Source organism: Pararge aegeria, chromosome 7, assembly GCF_905163445.1.
Source record: "Pararge aegeria chromosome 7, ilParAegt1.1, whole genome shotgun sequence".
Classification (NCBI taxonomy): Eukaryota; Metazoa; Arthropoda; class Insecta; order Lepidoptera; family Nymphalidae; genus Pararge; species Pararge aegeria.
This window is the reverse complement of record NC_053186.1, coordinates 12,550,646-12,569,047: the sequence shown is the minus strand read 5'-3', so window position 1 is coordinate 12,569,047 and position 18,402 is coordinate 12,550,646. Positions and strand designations below refer to the sequence as shown.

The 18,402-nt window shown below is 36.1% G+C and overlaps 1 protein-coding gene across 1 annotated transcript in view; it reads left to right on the top strand.

Annotated features, from left to right (window-relative positions):
* Positions 1-18,402, top strand: part of LOC120624893 — a 45,170-nt gene that overhangs the window by 8,716 nt on the left and 18,052 nt on the right. The window contains exons 3-4 of the mRNA XM_039891660.1: positions 2,300-2,613; positions 17,105-17,208. Coding sequence (XP_039747594.1) covers positions 2,300-2,613; positions 17,105-17,208 — 418 coding nt within the window. The remainder of the gene's footprint in view (positions 1-2,299; positions 2,614-17,104; positions 17,209-18,402) is intronic.

The window sequence follows — 18,402 nt, the reverse complement described above, 5'->3', positions numbered from 1 at the left end:
AAACATGACACATCTGTTGTAAGTTGTCGAGGTCATGGTGTTATTGCAGTGTCATTAGGATTACTTAGTGTACCAAATTTTAAGTCGATTAGTCAATTGGAAGTCATATAACTTCGATTGTACCTATGACTGAAATCCCTATACTAGATGACATAGCACCTCATAATCCTCAAACGGCTGAACAATTCATGAAGCATAGCGAAAGAAAAAAAAAATCATAATCGGTCGATTTTACGATGATGCTATACACAGTGGCGTTCCCAGGGTCTTGAATTTGAGCAACCTAAAGGACAAATTTAACTCCTTATGATCTCTAAGTGACCGTTCTTGTTGTGCTAAATGACAAACAATATCAACTAATCTTTGAAAAACACTGCGATTAAGCAATTATAATTGGTTGGATTGAGAAGTTTCTATGCGCTGTTTGCCAAATTAAACCGACCAAATTTACAGATCCATTAGACTGTCTTTTATGAGCCTTTATTTACCATCCAAGTAAAGTTGCTGTCTAGCGCTAACTTGAAGTGGAATAAAGACAAATAGAGTTAACATGGATAGGCAAACATACATCATGTTCCAACTAATAACATCCCTCTTTTTACGTCTTGTTTTAAAAAGTAAACAAGGTTTAGTGTCAGTAACGGTATGTAAAGGACGTTTCCTGTAAGGCATACAACCAAACGGGAAAACTCCCGGAAGCCATTTTCTTTTTTGATTTTTGCTAATTGCTCACGTATCTACCTGCCCTAGATATGTCAGACAAAATGGCTCAGTAGTAAATTTTTGGTCTGGCAGATTGCCCAGCGAATCTACACACCTATATAATTAATGAAAACTTAAGTATCCGTGATTATTATATCTATGTATTATTATATCCGTGATTTCGACGTAACTGCCTTTTTTGTGATCGTTTAATTATTTAGAAGCTGATTTAACCAAAATACACGATTTTATTATTTCGTCTGTCATTTAATCAGGGGTAAACTTTGAAAAGGCCGTTGATTGCCAGGTTAATAATAATTATCCTACGTTAAAAATCAATAATCATACATTGAATTGCAGTAAATGATGTAAGGTTTTGGAAGAAGCTCTCTTTCTCTTTGAAGATGCTCTCAATTGAGGTGTGACAAACATCCTACATAGCTTTTTTATTATCTATCTTTATATATATATTTCTTGTGTGGGTGTGTATGTCACTGAGTTCCTCCTAGACGGCTGGACCGATTTGAATGATTTTGGTATACGTTTGGGGGGCACCCTGGATGGTTTAGATTCACAAATAAGCCCGAGAGATGGCGCTGGGGTCCGCTAGTAATATCTATAATACTACATAGCATATTTTATTAACTACAAGTTACAGTAGACTGCTTGATGCAGTCTAAAATAGAAGCGGTCTACCTGCTAAGGGGAAATTTATATGAAAGCCATAGCCCTAATCGATTTCTACGCGACATCGTACCGGCACTCTTAATAGCTCGAAAAATGGCACGTTTTTGTCAGTAGTAACTAGCCACGGCCAAATCAGACCAGATTACGTTAAACCATGTTTGTTTTCAAAACCTTTAAAGTAAGGAATAAATGATTTCACTGAAAATGAATTATTGTACGCGGCGAAAGTCGCAAGTGACCGCTAGTACTTATAATATATAAAATCTCTACTTCTTTTTTTCTGCGGATGTCATTTGCTGTCCAAGTTTTACAATGGTATTAAATAGTGACAGGAATAGTTACGAGTATCTACTAACGGTATCTCCAATTATAAGCTGCGTCGACCCAAGTTGATATTTGGATGGATGACCGTGTAGTCCAGATTTTGTCTCTATACCTCCCGAAACGCTTAGCTATTTGTCCCGGTGATTATAAATAAAGCCTTTTTAAATTTTGCCCAACAATGGGAGTTGATTGCCTAAGGCCAGCGAAATACTTTTTAGGGCTTTAAACTCTTTAGCTACCGGCTGATAGTCAGACTTAATGTACCTGATCATCAGCGACACACAAACAATTTAAACCATTTAGGTTTCGTAGGCTCGGTTCCATGTTGTTTGTGTTGTCTATAGGAAATGGTTTAATTGAATTAAATGCATTGCTATTTTTGCTTTAAGAATCTACCTATAGTGTCCTATCAACGTCTGCTGGGGGCAGGCCTACACCACGCTGCTCCAATGCGAGTTGGTGAGCACCCTGTTCCAATACTTCTGTTCGGTATAAAAGCTCTTACCAACGGTTGCAGTTAGATCTACGTGAAATTACAGAGTCGGATATTACATTACGAAAGGCCTAACGAAGATCTTTGTTTCAGATGAAGTGGCGTTGCTCGATAAGCAAAAGTTCGACTCGCGTACTTACGTCAAGCCAAAGAAGCGTACGCAAAGGCCGAGCATACAAAGCATCGTCGAGGTGACATCCAACCCGCCTTCGATGTCACCGCACTCGTCGCTGAATCCATCCCCCAACAAGTATCTGACGTACAACAAATATAGCAACCCGTTGGGTCCAATCAGCCCTATGTTGAGACTGAAAACATTCAACGTTGACACCAACACTGATAATAGCCATGTGGTTAAGGAATATGCGATGAAAAGGCGTAGCGTGACCCATGATGATGACCCACAGGTATGATTTTTTTATTGGTACATGTAGCTTTTATAGACGTGCCAATTTGGCGGCTGCCGATTTATTATACCATAATGCAGGCTAAAGAAGTCATCCGCATTTCTTTGATTAATTCAGTATATTTAAGCGCGTGCCGCTCGGACCATCATCATCATCATCACATAAACCCCCAGACTACCCACGGCCTACTACACAAGGTTCTCCTCCCACAATGAGAAGGGGTAAGGCCGCAGTCCACGACGATGTTCCAGTGCGGATTGGTAGACTCCACACACCTTTGAGAACATTATGTAGAACTCTCAGGCATGCAGGTTTCCTCACGATGTTTTCCTTGGACATTGAAACAAGAAAGTGAAGTCGGAGTCGTACACAATGCGCTATCAAAATCGAAAAATATGCTGTCTACACGCAGGTAAATTAGTTATTTACATTGTGCTAGCGGAAACAGATATATTAAACAGTAACCAAAACACACATTATTGTTGCGGGATGCCAACCTCTAAAAGACCAAGACCGTCGCTGTCACGTGTTTTACGTTGATAACATTAGAGATGATTGAGTTATTGCACTTTCATTAGAGATGATTGAGATATTGCCGACATTGTCGGTTTAAGAAAAGTCAACCAAGGCCAACTGACTTATTGGTTCCTCTATAGTTGGTTTTATTCAAACAAAATAACCGGTAATTTGGTTTTAATGCAAGGCAGTTGAACTCGCTAATGTGAATCAGATTGTTCGGAATGACATCACAGCTAATGTTGTGTAGTTTGTGTTTAGTAGTGCATAAAAACAATCATTAAAAGTTTTATGGGAAACTCGTTAGATCGATCTTGACCTTATGGTAAAGCTGAATAGCCAGACGGACGTCGCGTCGTGAGCGTGACGTGAATAAGTCACATAAAACCTTCACGTTTTCTAGATCTTTATGTCTCTTGATGTACACAATCAAGCTATAGAAACGGACATCTGTATCATGTTTGTGAGAAAAACAGCAATCCTTTATGGGTTGAATATAAGGTTTCATAACATGATCTCGAAGGTAATTTTAGATCTGCGGACCGGAATGTATGAGCACATTTAAAGAATATGCTTAAACAATTTTATTATATCGAGGTGAAGTTACAATTTCATGCCAATTTTCTAATGACAAAGAGGCTTTCAAGCGATCAGCTCCATTTTCTTTTATACACGCAAGACAGCATATTAAAATATCCTGTAAAGTTTTTATAATGTCCATTTTAGATAAGAGCAACTCATAAGTTTGATATAATAAATCTGCTTCCTGAACGGTCCTGTTTGTTTTTTTATATCGTCTACTAGACTTACCGACGAATTTTCAAAGTTGCCTGTTAATTAAGCGTACTTAAAAACTTCTTAGACAAACACAGATCTTAATATATTGCTATCCTGTTCCACAAATAACATACTGAAAAGGACATGACTGCTTTTAGACCTATCAATTTAGTTAATTTTAGAGATTTGTGAACAACAGAATTGGAACTAATATCTTATTGAATAAATTTTTACTAACTCTAAAGGCTCAACGACCTCTGCGAAAAGTCGCCAGTGCAGTTTCGAAAGAGGTCTTATACATTTGTTGATTGAATTTATTTTGGGTATCTTAAATTGATTAAAATTAACCGTAATGCTTTTCGGGTAAAGCCGCAACGGTAAAATAATATAATTTCTGCATCAACTTATAGATTTAGAAATTGAAACAGAATCAAAGTCAATCATTGCGAAATTCCCAACGGAGATTTATTAAGAGTTGATCTTGGTAGTATCAAATTTAATTGGAAGGAACTCGAATCTGCCGGTCACGCGCAATTTATTGCGTCCATTGATACCGTTACAGACGATTTGGTAACTCTGATCTTTTTATAGCTCGTAAATTTAGTTTATGTTGACCTATCAGTTAGTTACCTACCAGTTAGTGTCAACGTATTTTTACTTCTGTATTTATTTATTTGATTCTACGCGACAAGTTCTTCTTTACGTGCTTTTTTAAATTTATTGATTAATTGTTTTTCTGATTCATTTCTTATCTACTTTTCAAGCACTTTTCGTATTGAGCTTTATTTGGCATAACAATGCATATTTGATGACTTTGAAATGATATTTAAGGCCATATAACCATCAATACATAGGGTGAATTCACTGAGTTTAGGATTCTGTGGTCTTGATAAGTCGTTTTTTAGTGATTCACAAAAAACAACACGTGATGAACACTATTTTTTAATTTTCGGATTAAACAATGGGAATTCTTTCAGTTTCCCCTTTTCCCAGACGTTTCATTCTCGTGTCAATGTTCGTAAGTGACGCTGTTTCGTTAGTCACCTTAAAACTTCTTGCTGGCAGGTAACCTCGTATACGCATGCCGCCCATAGCTGATTTTATTAAGTCGGTCCATCACTTGCAGTCACTCTCTCGACGGAAAACTCGTCTCAAGTATTTTAGTAATAATGTTTAAAGACATTTTAGCAGCAGACTTCAATTCGTTCTACAAAGTATAATGGCTTTACTTGAAGTTCTAAGCATAGGCCTTTAGACTGTCCTTACCTCACTTCTCCATCGGCATCCTATAATTAGCTTCTTTGGTTAACTCAACAATTTTGTACCTATTCTGGGCACATGCGGGAGATCTTCTCTTATATAGGAAAAGAGAATTACAGCTTTGTCAACAAAGAGTACTTATTCTTGCATTATGTAGAAGTTTCTGTGAAATTCAGTCCATAAAGTATCTTCAGCGTTCTTAATAATTTGCTTAATATCACTGGATCTAAAAAAGGATGTATCGGTTTTAAATAGCATTTCTTATTATATGTCCACGTAATAAGTTACAGCCGCAAAGGGACAGATATCAATTCCTACGTGAAATATTATTCTCAGTGTAGCGTTGCGTAAAATGATATAGGATACCTACTTGTGTTGCGATAGGCAAATATGAGTAGCATAGTATATGCAATACTATGCTACTTATATTTGCCTATCCAGTTTTGAAGTGCACTCCTATGAAGTAAGTAATAGTCGATTTATTCACGGTAACTTTTCTCGTCTTATAATTCAGTGTAATATAGGTAAAATTCGTATGATCTGAGCAGATTAAATGAACTACCTTCTTTATCTTTGCGTGCTCATGCCCTACCATCAATTTATGAAGGTTGGCAACGATTAGGGCAATTTAATAATCTTATGTTCTTCCCAAACCATTGACGTGTGTTTAAGACACAATATACTTCTGCGGCCAGAACTCTTTTCTACTGTCACCAAAAAGTATGAAGTCCTTTAATTTATACATGTCTATATCATGTTTTCTAACTACAAATTAAAGAAGTACGTCTTTCTTGGTGTTATGTAAAAAATGATAATCATCTATTTTTTTATTTTTATTATTTGTTTATTATTTATGTACTATAAATTGTGATTGTGAACATACAACACATGAAGTGTAGCTTATCTATATAAGAGATCTCTTCCAGCTACCCTAGGATGTGAGTAAGATGATTTTATTGTGGTATAGGTCAAATAAAGGTTCAATATACTAAATGATAACTATTAATACTCATCATCAATATATAAACAACTGGACGTCCACTGCTGAATATGGAGAATATATATATATAAATATATACTGAATATCTGCTGTCTTTCGTAGAGAGTTTCAAATATCACGTTGCTGTACTTCTTGCGCACAGCGGCTCCCTGCTACTCGTTTGATGTCTCTTCTATTGCTGCATTTTCCGGTGCAGAGTCTCTTATCACATATACAAAATATTCATATTTACATTTTTATTCTATAACTATTGCTACAGTCGATGAGCGAACTGTGATCGCGCTCGTGCCGTATCACTCGCAAACGTGATTAATTCAAGAAATATCCAATCGTCAAATGTTTTTTTTATAATATGTATTATTTTTTAGTTGGTTTGAAATGTGATTTTTTTTTTATTTACTTCACAAAAGATTGTATTTAAAACTAGATTTACAATAACAGTCGATATTTGTCATATCAACCCTGAAGGAACTTAGAATTCGTTTCAATGCACCTATTGCTATTCGAATTCTAGTCTTTAGTCACAACTACGCCACCGATAAACAACTCAAGTTTATGTCAATGATGGAAACATGTTGAAAACAGACGCAATTTAACGTTATTTCTATATTAAGATGAATGTTTATATATATGTGCAAATAAATAAAGCCAATACATCCGAATGTGCTTGGAATGATGTCACGTAGTCAATTCGATCAGGTTTATATGCAACTTATGTATATAAAAAGCAAATAAGAACGGTTACGACGATTGTAAACGTACCTCTTTTATTAATATGATTTCCTGGTAGTATAGAAATCGAGCTCAATTTTGTATGGCACTAAAGTAAGAACTAAGCCCGGAATGCATTATGTGACGTCAAATTGGCAATTCTACGTACAATATATTATACTTATGTTTTTTTAAGATCTTTTTACTCTCTAAAAAACTCTTATTATTATTCTACTTTCGATATGTTTGTTTTAATTTTGCGTAAAACTATCGAGGTCGGGTATCGGCACATCCACCCCACTTATTATCATGTGAGGTGGCGATAATAGTTATGTATACCCTATCATTTCTTTTTCTCTTTCGATTTCTCTCACTTTTATTCACTGGTAGACGGTTCTATAAAAAGATGTCTATTTCCTTAACAATATTTTTGTTTTTTCTTTGTCTACTTACTATAATTAATAAGTAAAATCAATTTATTGTTAGTAGGTTTCATCTGTAATTGCGTCAACTCTGACTTCAAAACATATAGAAACCTGAAGAGAATTTACCTTAAAAGCAATACCAATTAATTCGTATACCATGCGTCATTAATGCGCATCGCAAATGATTGCGTTTTCATAGAAATGTTTATGAAAGCCACACACAACGCTAATGCTAAAAATAACTATAGAATAAAGCCTTTAAAAAGTATTTCCCATGAACTTTCTATTGGAAGTGATATAGCATGTTTTGGTCTACTCAGTGAGATGTTCTTACCTCTAGAGTCAATATCAACCCATAAACGCTGGGGCGAAGGATAAAATAATATTTTTTCTCAACTAGAAAGTTGCCTACGATAACAACATCTACACAATTAAATTTTGCCCATAAAACGTCTGATTACTTACTATATTAACTCGCACATTGTACTATGTACATCCCTCAGGGCTTTTTTAAACGATTGATTTAAGTGGACACTCCGGTTCTAATTTGGAAATTTATAATCCCTACCGACAAAACCGTGCCGTCAAGCAATTTACTTTTTTATATGGAAGATGTCGCGTAGAAATTTAAAAAAACTTCCAAATTTCATATCATCTTTTTAAAGAGTGAGTAAGAAATTCTGATAATTAGTTCTTATTGAAAGTTCTTAGGTTCTGCGGCTATTTAAGATCCTACGACGGTAATTCGCTAACTCGGACGCTCGTTTCATTTTTTGTGAATTGTATCCCTAGAATAGAATAGAATAGAATAGAAAAACTTTATTGCAACACAACAAAAAAAGGAAAATACAAGGAAAACAGTAATAGTACTTAGTGCTAGGGTGCAAAGGCGGCCTTATCACTAAAAGTGATCTTTTAAAGGCAACCTGAGCGTACGAAGCCGATAAAAGAGTGGAAAATGGATGGTGCATAAAGTAAGTTACAAAAAAAACAAAAAAAAAAAAAGAAATGTAATATAAACTTACATGAACATACATATTAACATATACAACTACATTTACATATTAACTACACAAATACCAACATAAATTTATATATACTATGATAGATATATGTGATATATATTTATGCTATTATAAACTTACATACTACTCAATTACATAGATAAGTAATAATTCTTTAAGCGATGTTTAAACAGGTGAATGGTTTCGGAATGACGTATTTCCCAGGGGAGCGAGTTCCACAGTGTTACAGCTTTAACAGTGAATGACTCGTTATAGCGCTGAGAGCGAGATAAGGGAATCTCAAGCTTGTTGTCATTCGCTGACCGGAGACTGACAAGATGCTGGGAGAAGGAAAAACGCTCTTTAAGGTAAAGCGGAGAGATAGGACTATATAGAAGAGAATAAAGTAAAGTAAGAATATGGATATTTCGCCTATCATTAACAGTTACCCACTTGAGTTGCTGACGGTAATGAGTAATTTGGTCAAATTTCTTAAGCCCAAAGATAAATCTTATGATTAGATTTTGGAGCCGCTCAAGTTTATTAAGAAGGTACTGGGGTATATCAGAATAACACGTGTCTGCGTAGTCCACTATAGGAAGTAAAAGAGAGTGGGCCAGACAAATTTTGGTACGAATAGGTAAAAAGTATTTCCACCTTTTAAGCCTACCAATTACAGCGTAGATCTTGCGACTAAGCTCGGATATTTGAGGACCCCACGAGAGCGTATTATCCATGATAATACCCAAGTTTTTAACAGAACTGCTGAACTCAAGTATAGCGCCATCAAAGACTACAGAAGGAAGAGACGAGAAGCTAACTTTAGAGATTTGCTGCCGGCTGCCGATTAAGATGACCTGGGATTTACTAGCATTTATAGACAACCCACTCGATTTACTCCATGAACTAATTAAGTTCAGGTCCGAATTCAAACGAGTGATAGCCCCCGATATGTCATCAACAGAGGTTGACGTATAAATCTGCAAGTCATCAGCATAGAGATGGAAAGACAGCGAAAGCAAATCTGTCAATGAGTTTATAAAAATGGAAAAAAGTAGAGGAGAAAGAACACCACCTTGTGGGACACCAGCACTGAGACTGCACCAAGAAGAACACTTACTATCAATACGTACACACTGTTTACGGTCATAGAGGTATGAACGAAACCAATTTAAATCATTACAGGATATATTTATGGAATCAAGAATAGCCAGAAGAATTTCAAAATCTACTGTATTGAAAGCATTAGAGAAATCGAGTAATGCTAAGACTGTTACTTTTTGTTCATCCATACCGCATCTAATATCATCGCAAATTTTAACAAGGGCTGTAGTAGTACTGTGTCCAGGACGAAATCCAGATTGATAGGGACTTAAAATGTTATTTTTCCTAAGAAATAGAGATAGTTGCCCATGAACAATGCGCTCCAGGACTTTTGACAGGAAAGGTAAAATAGAGATAGGCCTATAATGAGAAAAAGATGAAGGTTGGTTAATTTTCGAAATAGGTATGACATGTGCCAGCCGCCACACATTAGGAAAAGAGTAAGAGAAGAGAGAACTATTGAAGATATGGCAAAGTACAGGTAAAACATAAGCAAGAGCTAGCATAATCATTTTGCGACTAACACCATCACTACCAATGGCATCAGATTGGATAGCCATAATATGCTTTTTGACATCATCAGCAGTGACAGCGTCAAAATTGAATACTGCATGGTTAGGTTTAGGCTGCAAAGAAATTTTATTCAGGGTCCGAGCTCTGGTTACGTCATCTAATATTGTTACTGTGGATAAATGTTTGTTAAGGGCATCAGTATCAATATTGAAACCAGATACGGATAATTTACGCTGTCGTCCAATGCCCATAGCGTCAAGAAATTTCCATATCTTGGCTGAATCCTTGCTATCCAAAGAAGTATGTATAAAGTTACGCTGAGCATCGCGACAAGTCTTGTTGCAAAGGTTACGTGCCTTTTTATATTTTTGTAAATTTTCAGGTGATGGATTGATTTTAAATTTCGACTTAGCAGCATTTCGCTTCGCCATCAAACCCCTTATTTCTACAGTAAGCCAAGGAGCTGGAAGATGTTTAAGTTTAATTGGCCGAAGAGGCGCATGCACATCAAATAGATCAATAAGAAGAGAATTAAAGATTGAAATTTTATCATTTACATCCGGGGCATCCAAAATAACATCCCAGTCAATCCGGCTAAGAGAATTATTCTTCAATATATAGATGCTTGCCGAAAGCAAAGCTAGTATTACATGTAAAAAAGTGTATCTTATTATATAAATCTTACGACAAATCATAGTATTCAAGTTTCCGCGTCAAGATGCTTTAGAATTGCGTCATAGTTTATTTGTATGAAAATACGACGCTAAACATTATACACCTTCGCGTGTCATTGCCAAGAGTAAACATTCGGTAAACATTTAATGAACTGCCTCGTTTGTCTAGTGGTCGGCATGTTCGACTCAGATCACAAGGTCCTGGGTTCGGCAAAACATTATTAACGGGCGCAGGAAACAACTAGTAGAGCTTTTGCTTTGTCCGCAAATATCCCTTGGAAACCGTTTGTTTTGCTGGGATAAAAACTAGCCTGTTACCCGTCCTATTAACTAATACTATGCCAAAAATCAAGTCGATGGTTTGCTTAGTTAAGGGCGTGCGGAAAGGACAAACAAACAGACACACTTTCTCATTTATACTATTTGTTAGGTTGGATTTTTCTTTCAAGAAAATTGACAGTAGATATAAGCCTGGGGTGAGAAATTTACCTTCGTATACTGCCGTACTTTAAAAAGCACCCTAAGCCATCGGTAGCATAGGAGTGAATTATGCATACAGGTCTTACATCCTCTGTACTGTTGAAGAGGATGTCAGTGCTCAGATGTGGGACGTAAATGATGATAAAGCATTTGATGTCATACGTTAGCTTACCTAACAAGATAATAATATCTCATGATAGACGCCATGTAGACTGTGCCGTAATAGCAAGTGTTCATCACAAAAATATATCAACAACTCGATATGATTCATAGGTATTATTCATTCGGAAATATCTTCTTTCTTTGGAAACCTATTCGATCGATATACCCTCTTCTTATGTATTGTTAGTTTTCCTGACCGTTGGACAACTGTCAGGAAAACTAGCAAACTGCCACCTTATTTTTTTTAAAGGTGAAAGTTGGCCACACACTGTCATTCACACTGACACAAACTGGCATCTCAACCTAGCAGTTGTCCGCGACTTCGTGTGCGTTTTTATCCGGTTTTTGTTAAAATTCCGTGAAAACCGTGGTTTTCTATGCACAACTTCGTTAATGTTGCATATGCATGAGTAAAAAATTTTTATTGTTCCAAATCCCACGAACGAGTTGTGCTTTCGGGGAAAAACGTATTGAATGTCGATCTCCGGAACGCTAGCTATCTTTGTGCCTAATATCATCAAGATCGGTTCTATGATTAATCCAACCATATGTAAGAAGAAATAAAGAAGCAAAAATAAAATAGACACTATCGAATATACAATACTAGCATAGATATGTATGGAGAGTATGCAACAAGTTTTAAATTCATCAGATCCTATATTCACTAATTCCTATAATAAAGTGTTACCTAAGTATCATTTGCAAAATTTAATATTTAAATTATTAAACTATATCTTTTTTACATTGTCAAGAACTTCATAGATTTAATAATCTATATATATATATAAAAGAGAAAGTGTGTGAGTGTATGTTCCGTATAGGCTCCGAAACGGCTGGACCGATTTTAATGAAACTTTCAGGGAATCTCCGGATTGACCTGGCGAGTAATCCTGTAAAGTTTGGTGACGATCGGAGCACTCCTATTTTTGAACTTTCAAATACAGCTTTTATTTACTATGATGATATTCTATTGTTGGGTGTGCACGGGTGTAATATCTTCACCCGCTCGAGAAGAGAATAGAAGAGAATGAATACGGAGAGAAATAAATGATTTAATATATTATGAGACTTAAATTAAAAATTTAATGATGTAAGTTTATTGTTTAAATAAAATAATGCAAAATCTAGCCCGGCGAAGCGGGCTGGGTGAGCTAGTATACAATATTAATGATTAGCTATTCTGTAAGTATATACTTTATCAGTAAGTATATATACTTTATTTGCTTACTTATTCAATCTTAAAGGCAATTATTGTCACAATGAGATATATCAACATAATGTATGACAGGTGATAGCCAAGTGGTTAGTCGTTCGGCTTCCGAAGAGTGCTGAGTTTGAATCCCGGCACGCAACTCTTACTTTTCTTAGCTATGTGCGTATTGGCAATTAAATATCACATGCTTTAACCTAGATGTCTGAGAGTTACGTAATGTTCCAAAAGAATGTGATGTCCACCAATCAGCACTTGGCTAGTATAGTGAGCTACGGCCTAAATCCTGATTCTGGTGGGCCGGTTAGTGGATTGAAAATCTTGTAGGTACGTTTATAAAAGAAACTCTAGATAGGTTGCTAAACATCTCAGTTTCATTGGCAAAGAGTAAACATTCATGACCTACGTTTGATTACTATCAAGATAATTTTATTATCTTATGACAGCATAGACGCCGGGTAGACTGTGGACTTTATTGCCGGATTGTGGCTGTTTGCTGTCACACAGATAATTTATATAAATGATATGAGTCATTCGGAAAGTAAACTACTTTTATTGCAAACAGGGGACAATATAATAAATAATAATAAATATACTACGACAATACACACATCACCATCTAGGGGGCCATCCATAAAGTACGTCACACGAATTTTAGGACTTTTGAACCCCTCCCCCCGTCCTTGCTACAGGTTGTCACATTTTTATAACCCCCCCCTCCTGATGTGACGTCACACATTTTTTAAATTTATGTATGTATTTAAAAATAATCGAGAGAAAACAGCTATTTTCATTTTTTACTTATTTTTATTAAATAATAATGTAATAAAATCAAAATTTTTAATTCACATCCAAACTTTGCGTTTTAGTATTTTAAATTTTAACATGTGACGTCACAAAAGTATTGACCCCCCATGCCCCTTGTCACAAGATGTCACACTTCGGTGATACCCTCCCTCCCCATTAACGTGTGACGTACTTTATGGATGGCCCCTAGCCCCAAAGTAAGCGTAGCTTATGTTATGGGTACTAAGATAGCTGTTGAATATTTTTATGAATATAATACATATATATACTTATAATATACAGATAAATACCCAGACACTGAAAAACAATCATGTTCATGACACAAACATTTTCCAGTTGTGGGAATCGAACCCACGGCCTAGGACTCAGAAAGCAGGGTCGCTGCCCACTGCGCCAGTCAGCCGTCAAATATATATGATTTATTGTTTATATGCTTGCATATACTGTGTGATATTAGTAGATTTCGACGACCTCCCTGGCACAGTGGTGAGCGCTGTGGTCTTAAAAGTTTAGGTCCCGGGTTCGATCTCCGCTCGAGGTTATTTGGAATTTATAATTTCCGAATTACCTCTGGTCAGATCTGGTGGGATGATCCGGCGATTGGGGTGCAAACATGTTAGCCCGCCACCATCCTTATCCGCATCATCACTAGGTGAGATTGCAGTCATGTTAACTCGTAGAGGAATGAAAAAAAATCTAAACTTTTATTATTTATTTATGTATTTAATATCAATATGCCCAAAAATGGGCATTCCAATTGACGTAGAATACCTAACATTGACATTAAATACCTAACATTGACATACAACGATTTTATAAATAACAAAGAAAAATAACAAAAATAATTAAGATAGCAAATGATTGTAAAATTTTGACATACACAAACTGACAAAAATTACAATGAATAAATGTATGAATTACTATGTACGACTAAAAATTGTTATTGACTTAAAGTTGGAAATAAAGGCTTTATTATTATTATTATTATCAATAAATTGTTATCTAATGCTAATGTAAAAGTGTGCGTGTAAGATTGTTACATAATATGTTCGGGTCAACCACTGCTCGGTCAAGATCAGTATCTTGAATGAAATCTAAAATTGACCAGATATATAGCTCTACTTCCCGTGAATGGACCAATGATAATTTTTATTCCGGAAAATCACTCAAATCAAATAGAAGGTTTTATGAAGTAGCCTCAGTGCAAGCTGTAAGAGCTGAACCCATATCTTGACGAAATTAAACAAGAAAATGCCCCTGCACGGCTAGCATGGTCAGGGACAGTTTTCTCGCCGGGGAAAGGATAAAAATGTATATCCTCCCTACAACTTTATTAAGCATCCTCTCAAAGCATTGGCGCACATGTAGAAATATAATCCAATTAATATAATGTGTAATAATAAACGGCGGTAAACTTCTATCCCATGATCCCGTGCTTTAGCAGGTGGACACGTTAATTGACGGCCGACTGGCGCAGTGGGCAGCGACCCTGCTTTCTGAGTCCAAGGCCGTGGGTTCGATTCCCACAACTGGAAAATGTGTGTGTGATGAGCATTAAGTGTTTTTCAGTGTCTGGGTGTTTATATGTATTTTCTATGTATTTATGTATATATAATTCATAAAAATATTCATCAGTCATCTTAGTACCCATAACACAAGCTACGCTTACTTTGGGGCTAGGTGGCGATGTGTGTATTGTCGTAGTATATTTATTAAAAAAAAAAAATATATATATATTCCTTGTCAGGGGATATAATTTTCGTCTCCTGCCTGTACTGGCCCTGCGTATATTATATGATCGTTTTTAAACCGGGAAAGGAAATTGTTTTGGCTGTCGTGTAGTAATTCTTTTATCATACAATTGTCATTTTGTTACGTCGCCATTACTTTGGCTCTTATGAAATTGGTAGATGCCGTGACCGAATCACTTTCAATTTTTGTGCAAGGCGAATTACGTGAGATGAAGATTTTTTGGTTGATTGTTTGGTCCGGTGTCTTGATACGAAAATTATTTAGGTTTCTAGCATTCTATTTAAGTTAGGAGGACGCTAGAGTTTGTTTATAGACTTACTTATTGGTTTTAATGCGATTAAATATTATAACGTAACAGGCAGGTAATAGGAACAGCTGAAGTGGTTTGTTCTTTCCCGCATAAAAAAATTAGATAACTAGTACATTTGCAGACCTGAAAGGCTCGTCAAAATCGATTCAGCTTTTTAAGAATAAGCATTGTTATTACTGCTGTATTACATACAGCTTCAAATAACGAGAAAAACAAGAATATTAGCTTGATAACAGTGGTCTAATAGCAAGCAGTAAAAAACTACGATTTAAAAAAAATAAACATAGTTGGTAGCCACACAATCCACTAAACTCATGAGTTTAATATATGGTATAGCCTATTCTTTAGAAGGTTCGAGCCCCGGTTCAAAAAAGCACTTATAAAAAAATGTGTATGCAAAATAATTTCTTTTTATATTAAAATGCCTTCTTGCAGTTAATGTTCCACCTACTTAATATATTTACGGTACTAGCCGTTTATTAGGCATAGCAGTGGGACACCCTGTATTATCTATAATTACAACTAAGCTTGATTTGAAAAATTTAGCGTAATAGAATTACGCAGCTGTCACGTTCATTTATTGCGAAAACTTACAAGAAAAGGAAAATACTACGATTTGATTGAAATAAATACGTTACGCGGTAACGCGCCGGGTGGCGTGATACAACTATTGTTCCGCCTTATATATAAGCAATTTTTTTATAATTTAATACTATAATTATTAATAGAAATAATTTACTTATTCACAATTAAACATTTTTCCGATCCGATTTTTAGATTTTCAGTCATAACTTTAAATCAAGGACTATAATCGTTATGTTTTAAATTATGGTTCATAACGTTTAGAGTCTTGGCATATTCGTGTTATATTTTCGTAAACACTGCAACCTAACCTCCAAAGTTAACCCCCTAAAATCTGAATTCGTAATTGTATGCTATGCATCCGTAGTCTTAAGAACAAGAGTTACCAAAATTGCTTAACTAGTCGCAAAGTTAAATTGCGAATGAGCAGGGCATAAAGCTCGGAAAACCGATGGACGTTGGCGTTGGTTTGGTCGTCCCATAAGAAAGTGGACAGACAAGTCAAACGAGGCGCTGGAAAAAAGCGGCCCAGGATCGTGGAATTTGGAACTCCCTACTGAGTTCCTAAAAGACTTATGTCCACCAGTGGACGGCAATCGGTTGAAGTGATGATGATCATGATGTATCCGTTCATTAATTCCCTCAACTCTGTAATTGACCAAATTAAAAAAAACGCTTTCTCGCTGTGTTGTCGCAAGTCTGATAGACGGACAGACAATCATTAGTGCTCCAATAAGGGTTCCATTTTTTTGTTGTTATCGTCTGTATCTTAAGAATCAACGGTTAAAGCAAGTAAACTTTTCAAGGAAGGTTTGAAGGCAGACAGGCGGGCTGTTATATTAAATACCATCAATAGCCTATAACAGTTCACTGCTAAAGGTCGCTCCCAACGGAAGGGTTAGCCCATAATCATCGTGCCGGGAAGACGGGTCGTTGACTGCAGTAAATGGTAGTAGTAGCACAGAGTATGCTGCTGTCGTTCTCCGTGATGGTCCCTTAGTCCTCTCCTGCGGATGCGACACCCGCGCATGAAGAGGACGGTGGTGGCAACTGTATTCTGATCTGCCGTCACCACACGGTACTGAATATGCCGAGACCAAAACATTAAGTCAGTCTTCATATTTGAAGAAGACATGTTATAGAAGATAAGGAAGAAAATGAAGAAGAAGAAAAAGAAGAATAATAAAAACTTGTGCATTTTCAGCTTGAAGATGTCGATGGAGAAAACTCATCCGAGCACGTGCCCTTCAAAGCAATTAACATCGACCTATCACAACCGGCGCACAATATACACAACACATTCAACAAGTAAGTCATAAATATTATTATATTTTATTATTTTATTATTTGCTTCAGGCAACATAAAGCCCAAAACTAAATAAAATACTATACAAAAATTCAAACGATAAAACAATTCCACTTAATAAAATATAACAGTCTTAAAATACTATACATATATATAAAAACAAGTAAAACTGAGAAAAAATTTTGGTCTCGCATTCCGAAAGCGTCGGTAGACTAATGCCCTCATGCCTTTACACCAGGCCCGAACTTTGAGTGCGTGCGAGCAAAAATATGAACTGCTGTATGACTTCAGTTTATCGAGAGTTAGCTGGACTTCTACCATCGGGGTACCTTCTACAGCTGCTGTCGTGTTCTCAGACTTTTCTTGTAGTTTACCAAGATGCACCGAATAATAAACTCCTTCTATGTGTTTGAATTCATTCGCGAGGCATAAATTGACACATCGGCAACGCGGCTTTTAACATGTCATGTCATTTTTATCTCGGGAAAGGCTGAGCCGATTTTCACTCTCTCAGGTAGATAGAGGACTTCAAGAGAAACTATTAAGGCTTTAAAATAAGTCTAGGCTACTTTTAACCACGGAAAAGTCTGGCAGAAATCGGTGGAAATTCAGTTCAGATAGATAAATAAATTCATTTTCAGATAGATAACTAAATAAGTAAGCCAGAATTCATTCGTGTTATAATATTGAACAATAATTCCGCGCTGTTAAAAATCGTATGTTTGTGAGTTCATAAACATACGTACGATATGATGGTAGCCGAAACTGCAATTGAAAGTAGTTAATGTCGTTCCTACGCTAACGATGGTAGTTTCGTTTCTTTGAGGTTCGCGCTTTCACGGCTTTTTATATCAAGCCATTACGAATAATTGACCGGAAGTATGTCATAATCGTTATTGTTTTAAATTTATTGATTTACAATTTGTTATATAGATGTTCGTTATGGTAGGTACATTAGTATGGTAACTTACATTATGGTATGTAGTTACTTAAAATAACTTGCAGCAGAGCTTTTTGAGGAAATACTTTATTATGTCACCACACTACAGCTTTATGGCTGTATTCCGGTCTGAAGGACTTGGTTGCCGTTGTAATTACAGGAGGAGGCTTAACACCTACACCTCAGGTTGTTGGGCACTGGGTGGCACTGTTAAGACGTACTCCTTGCAATTGTTACAGTGCTACTATATGAGCTG